Source organism: Lupinus angustifolius, chromosome LG07 (genome assembly GCF_001865875.1).
Source record: "Lupinus angustifolius cultivar Tanjil chromosome LG07, LupAngTanjil_v1.0, whole genome shotgun sequence".
In the NCBI taxonomy this organism is placed as follows: Eukaryota; Viridiplantae; Streptophyta; class Magnoliopsida; order Fabales; family Fabaceae; genus Lupinus; species Lupinus angustifolius.
The window spans coordinates 5,083,384-5,091,088 of record NC_032015.1 but is presented as its reverse complement, the minus strand read 5'-3'; the positions used below and the strand labels follow the sequence as shown (position 1 = coordinate 5,091,088).

General features: G+C 26.8%; 1 protein-coding gene across 1 annotated transcript; it reads right to left on the bottom strand.

Annotated features, from left to right (window-relative positions):
• On the bottom strand, positions 2,898-5,529 carry LOC109352858 (protein trichome birefringence-like 42). Its single transcript, XM_019595038.1, has 5 exons — positions 5,270-5,529; positions 5,006-5,165; positions 3,905-4,083; positions 3,303-3,461; positions 2,898-3,210 (listed from the first exon to the last, which is right to left on the bottom strand). Exons 1-5 carry the CDS (start codon positions 5,527-5,529, stop codon positions 2,898-2,900), a joined length of 1,071 nt encoding a protein of 356 aa, XP_019450583.1.

Here is a 7,705-nt window from a genome sequence, read left to right as displayed (position 1 = left end):
AAAATAAAATTAAGTGAAGATATCAAGACTATTCTTGATTAACACAATTGTATATGCATCATTTCTTTAAGATTGAATAATTATCTCAAACAAATATATATTTAAATGCAAATTACAATATATAATACAACTTAATATGTAGAATACACATTTCAAACAATATGAAAGCGGGTTGACAGGCACGGTAGTGCCTGTCAACACGCTAGTAAAAATAAAATTAGAAGTTATAAAATGAAATTAGAAGTTATAAAATATGAAATAAATGTTTATTGGTATAAGTATATATAAAGATGAAATTAGAAGTTATAAAATAAAATTAGAAATTATAAAATATGAAATAAATGTTTAGTAGTATAAGTATATATAAAGATGAAAGTATAACTTATACAATAAAATTAGAAGTTATAAAATATGAAATATGAAAACAAAAAATAACTTCATGAAAGTTAGGTTAGGTTTTTCTTTTATTAAGTACTATAGATATGCAACTTATAATTAATATATTTGAGGTGGTTATATAAGATTATATAGTTTTTTTAAATTAAAATTTTGAAAGGTAAAATAGGAATATATAAATTATGCTATGGTGGTGGTCACACCATGTTTTGATTTTATATATAGTATAGACAATATAGCAAAGAAGTATAAATAAATTTTCAAGAGAAAAATGAGTTGGTGCATACAGTTTGAATAGTTGCAAAGACTCACAACAATGTTATTATATGTTTTTCCATTTTTGAAAATGTTTCTGATCGGTGAAATTAGTAATTAAATTTATTTTTGTTATATACATGATTCTTCATTAGGGATTCTCTTCCAATTCACTTTCTCACGCGGAGAAACAAAATGTGGTGCGATGCATTCAATTGTTTTCGAAATTATACCAACATAATAATGTGTCATAGTTTTATTTCTTTCATCGATTCTCCAAAAATAATCTTTAGAAATTTGGTTTCATCAACAATTAGTGAAAATAAATTAAGGTTGCAATATAAAAATAAGAAAACATTACCGGATCATATAATTTGATATCATTATGACCGGGTCCCATCAATCACTTTAATTAAAAAACTAAATATTTAAAGATTTTATTTCATCAAATAATGGTCAAAATTTTATTAAGGTTCCAATTTGAAAACAAACAAACTAGATCAAATTAAATAAATTTGTCATCATTTGATTGAGTTGCATATTTAAAATAGAATAATGATTGCAATAAGAATAAGTTAAGGATAACGAATGATATTTTTTTCTTTTTCTCTCTAATTTTTGTTTTCTTTTTAAAAACAAAAATAAAAAGGAATTTTAAGCAACTCAATTAGTAATTATTGAATCAATAATTATAGTATGTCATTTCAAAATTAAATTTCTGATCGCTTTCAATTTTTAAATAAAAATAAAAAATATTTCAATAAGTTTAATGTGTCAGTAGTGGACTCATTAATAGAAGATAACAATTGGAAAAAAAATATGTACCAATATTTGAACTCAATTAGTTTAATAACGATGGTATACTAATTTGAAAAGAAATATGTAAGTTGTTATTAACTCATTAAGGGGTGGATTCCCTCTAAAAAAACGTGCTCATGGTCCACCTATAAATATAAGAGAGGTACTACTACTATATGGGAATATATATGTTATACCACAAATTGTACTACTCTATGTGGCACAACTTGTAATTGGTTGAAAAAATGTATTTAAGTTAAAAAATTAAATATTAAATATTTTTCTAACCAATCATAAATAGTGATACATTGAATGATACGCTTTTATGGGACAACATATATTTACTCATACTATATACAACACACAAAAATAGAGAAATACATAAACACAGAAAAAGCACATAGTATTCAATTGATACATGAATTTATTTATTTTGTATTCACATCTACATGTTTTACCAACAAGTCATTAGTACTGATGTAAGGCTCCACTGGATCCTCATGATCGATATTTTAATTTATGGGAGCGACCTTTGTTGGACAACCATGAAACCTGAAAGATATTAGTTTCTTATAAAAAAGATACGAGGGAATACTCTTGGTAATACAAAAAACATCTAAATGTTTTATAATTGGTGTTAGTTTAACAAAAAAACCAAAATGAGAGTGAGAAGCACTCCAACAAGATAGAATTGATACAATGAATGAAATCTAAAAAACAAAAAAAGACTGAATACATTCATGGTTATTCATTAAATATAATGAATGAATTTAAATCTATTCATACTAAAATTATCAATAAAATTATATTTATTTAAATTTATCAGCTCTAATGATGAATTTAAATGAATATAATTTTCTTGAATTGGGATGAATTTTGGATCAAATCAAAAATGTCATACTCGGTAATTTATAGATTTTTACTTTCTCGTGCAGATAAGGTTTGAGCAATTTAACTAACTTTTTAATTCAACCCAACAACTCTGTATTTATCAAACGGACTCCATAATCTACCCATACTAATATTTTACACGTTTTCCATAATGTGATAATATTTAAGTGACTCTTAAGATATTTTAGCCCAACCGGCTGATCTGAACTGTTGGAGAATCCATCTTCAATCAACAATTTTTTTGCTATAACCAGCAACAGTTCAAATGAACCCTTCAACACTTCAATCAACATTTTGAAGAACTTTAGAAGACCCCGAAACTTATATCGTTTTGCTAACGTTTAAGATTGATAAAAGTTTAAAAATTATATTCGTTATTGGGGTAGGAAAAAAAATTAAAGAGTGGCTTAAAGCTTATACTGATATAAAAAAATAGAGACATCAATTAATATTTTTTAATGTATTTATTGAAATATACTAGAATACATAATAAGAGAGATAGAGATGAAGGGAAACAAACGAAAATGATGGATTTTTATTAACATTAATATGTATTCTTAATATTCACCAGCTACAAGGATTGCATATAATATTTGATTCCAAGTATCAGGAACTCCAGAAACACACCAATGAAGGCAATCATTTCCTTGTGCACCAGATTGGCCATAGATAGAAGGGTGTCCATCTTTTCTAAACTGTGAAAGGGTTGTTACATTAAGCAATGTAACAGGCTTTGACATACTAGCCAATACTTCATTTAGAATTGCAACACCTTTGGGTAAAAGTCCTTCTGGGTATGATGAAAAATTAATTGGTTCAGTTTGTCCTTCGCAACTAACATCTGCATTTGTATCGTTCCAGGTTTGACCACTACATGCACCAGAAATAAGAGTTAAGTTAATGACAATATAGCAAAAATACATAGAACAATGTAGCAAAAATACATAGAAAATAAAAATGACCTAAAATGGGATGGAGTAAGGCCTTGGAAGAAAACTTTTGTGACACTTGGATCCACATTTGATTCCACCCATTTAGACCAAGTTGTTAGTGCTTTCTTGTAAGCTACCAAACAATCCATATCTTTAACCATTTGAGTACCATCTTGAATGTAGTCCCATCTGATCAAACCCACAGGCAAAATATGTACACAATTTTGAAATTACAGAGTTGAGTTGAGGTATAAAAAGCTAAAAAAAAATGAATAATTAAAATATTAAATTATACTGTCAATGTTGAATGATATTGTGATTATATGTATGATATAAAAGACATAATATTAATCTTGATTTATATTACTATTAGATTACTCCTAATTAGATAAGAAAACAAATAATAAAATAAAGTAATTTCAATATTAAGAGATCTTGTAAAACATTTTAACAAATCTAAGATATATATAATAATAATATTATTTTAATATTTAACTACATTTTAGATATTTTCTATAAGATATGTTGAGATATTTGATATATTCTAATAAACATCATATTATTAAGTTTTAGGTAGCACATAATTTAAAAGAAGATCTTATTTATTTATAAATGAAATCAAAGCATCTTACAGCTTTCCGGTATCATTGCGATTCCACCAATGCCAGCTATCAAAGATTAGAATATCATATCCCTTAAATTCTTCGCAATTTGTACTAATAGAGTCAAGCTGTAGAACGGTGCCCGTATTTTCTTCTACCAAATCCACAAGATATTGGTGTACCAATCGACTCACTTCAATGTCATACTCCTGGTAGAGAATTGAATTTGAAAATGAGTTTGTTAAGGAGTTGCATAGCTATTTTATATGAGTCTAATTCCTCTTCATTAATAAAGAGGTAAGTACATAAGTAATATTATGACATATAACTTTAAAATAAAATTTGAATGATCAAACTAATAGATCTTATAAAAAATACAAATGGATTTGAATGAGGTGTATACATATATTTTTAGGCCAAGACAGATAAACTTAATTACGGATCCGATAGAAGTACAACATATTAGAAAAGTTAAACCATTATGGTTCGGAAATGTCACTTACAAACATTAACCTCAACACCAATCAAATCTTCACCCCATTATAGGGTGAGATCAACTATAAAAATACTAACCAAAAGGAAAAAAAAGATGTTGCAAACTACTTTTGCACCCATTGTCCATTAATAATGCTTATAATTATAGTTTGTTTGATTGTTAACTGATTTTCACACACAATTAATTATAATAATTCAGACATGATGTGCAGAATTATATCTTTTCCTGTTTATTTTTTTAAAGAAAAATATTTCGTTGTTTATTCTCCTTCTATCTAGTCTTTTTACATTAGTAAATAATATCTCTTAAGTATTCGAGTAATAACATTTCCTTATATTACTTATTTCACACATGTTCATAATACATTATTCTTTGTCTAAAAACGGAAAATGTTTAATCATGAATAATAAAGTATATATAGAAATGAACATATAATGAATAAAAATGACATGAGAATAACATTTTTCAAAATTTCCATGCCCTTAAAATGACATTATTGAAGAACTTACATGCATGCTCACCCGAAAAAAGAATTCACATGCTCTAATGATTGAGCACACATATATACAGATTCATCATTCAACACATGTAATATATGCATATATACTTTGTGTTTAGTTTATAGAGGACCTCACCGACAAATAAAATTTGTGTGCGGAAACTGTATATTCTGATTGGGGCACTGCAACATGCAACAAGCATATAAGTGATTGCCACTGATCATTTGATATAGAATCTCCAACAAATAATATTTTCTTCCCCTTGTATCTGTTCAAGAAATCTTTGCCATCAAATCTGCACCAAAGAGATAATATCATATACTATTATATATATAATATATATCCTACATACATGTTACTATGTTAGCATGAATATTGAATCTTTAAGAGAAATGTCACCTTGGCAATTCACAACCAGTGGGTTTCCATTTAAGTTTGAGGTAATCTGTGTCTGGTCGTCCCTTTTTCTTGCAATCAAATTGATCCCCAATGAAAGGACACAATGAGCTATCATAGAGAGGATAAGTGTCATCATGAACCCAACTACCACTGAAGAAATCACAGCTATTCAACTGAGAATCCTGTGTATTTTGAGATTGCACAATTGCAGCACTGCATAGAAATATCCATAAAAGACAGAATAGAACGTTGGTGATCATTGGACAAAGTCTTTGGAACCTATAACCAATGATATCTTATGTGACAATGAAAAAAATCACATGAATGTCTCTACATTTATAACATAAAGAATCTCTTGTTTTAGGATATAATAACATACACTGCAGCTACTTTATTAATTTTCACGCAAGTGGTTGCAAATATTAGTTTTTTTTTAATGAATTTCTCATATAGCACAGGTAAGTAAATGATATTAACTAAACATTACTTGCATTATTCTTTTCCTTTCTTATATAAAATTCCATTTATCCTTTTACCTAAAATGACTATGGTTTTGGGAAGAACAATGTTGATAAAGGAATACAACATTATCTAATCTTAATTTGTAAGATATGCTTTATCTCCTAATAACAACATGTGTGTTATTTTATATTCATAAATATTGTTACAAGATTACACATATATTTTAGGTAAATGGTTTCACATATTTATCTCCATCAAATACAGATATTTTCTTTCTTTAACTAGCATTATATTCTTGCATTTGCACTTGCCGTTTCTTACTGGTTTCGAAAAATATATTTAATATTTACAGTTAAGTAAAAGATTTAAGTTATTAGTTAAACAGAGACATGTATTAGTTTAATAGTACAATATAAATATTAAAGTTGTATTACTTGTATGAGTTAAAATAACAAATAGTCATATAAGTCAAAATAATTATAATATAAAAGCAAAAAATAAATGTGAATGAATAATTTAAAGTAATAAATCTTAACAACATAACTAACATTGTTCATATTGAATATCAATAAATTAAACTTTAGTTCAAAATCTTTCTTTCTGCATAATTATTTGTAATCCATTACATGTGAAGACTTTGGATAATAAGTAGATTAGTGCGAAAGTTCCCAGCAACTAACAATATGATAAACAACAAAATTTAAGGAACATAAATAAATGCACAAACAAATTTACAATATAAATAACAACAAAATCTATAAAATCTACCATGAATTTATAAATCATGATGACAAATTAGTTATTGAATTTTGGATTCTAGACTTTACTACTAAAGTACACCATCATTATATTTCAAGATGTATATCTATGTGATTTTGCATATGAGTGGGTAGGTTATATGGGCCAATTAACTTTGTCGAGGGAAGTAGGGAGAATTTGGAAAAGTACTTGAATGAAGTTATTTTGTGGGAATAAACTTATTTTGTAATCTATAATTATGTATTAAGATCTTTTTGACAATAATTAAAAGGAAACTATTATGTCTGAAAAATCTTATATGATCTTAAAACTATTAAAATAGTTCTTTCAAAAACCAAAATCTTGAGTCTACATATGTCTCCTACTTGTTTTCTTTCTTCACGAGTTCCATTTTAGTTGCAAATACTATTGAATAAGTTTACATGATTATTTAATGAACTAAGATAGAATGACTTTGTTGTTACCTAATTAGTGGAAGCTTGGAAGGTGGTTTATTCTCCTTAATATGATAATGGTTTAACGTAGCTGTTTACGGTGGTTACGATAGTCCAACATCAAAGTAATTTATGAGTTTTTAGACATTGATGGTTAAGAATAAACATCAAGTGAGTTGTTTTGCTTCTCTTTTTATGCATACATAACATGATTAGTATAAATATACATATTTTTATTATTTGACTCTAAAATAAGATTAGTTTAAATATACATATTTTTATTATTATTTGACTCTAAAATAACTATAAACAATATGTTATGATACATATTGTTACTATATTAATATTGCTAAATTAACATTATATTGTAATATTAGAGTCAAACACTAAAATATAAACAAAGTATATTCATAATGAGTGTAACACCGTGAATTTTCGATGTATATTTCAATAATTATTTATTTTAACAAAAATTAATTTGAGAAGTTAATCGATAATAATTTTGGCTAAACCTTAGTTGAGCGTTGGTCTTTTTTTGTGAATTCCTATTTTTGATAAATTTTGGTAATTTTATGTGATAGAAAGTTTTTGAGCTGCTGTCGGGCCCAAAGTCGCCCAAATTTGGTCAATAACGTGTTTTTGAGTTCCGTAGCTTGGAATTGAATTCCGATTGCGCCCTTGAATTCGAAATATTATTTCGAGTCAAGATAGACATCTAGTTTGTCCACGACACATTTCTAAATATTTTTCACTTCGAATTCTCTATTCGAAATTCTAACCG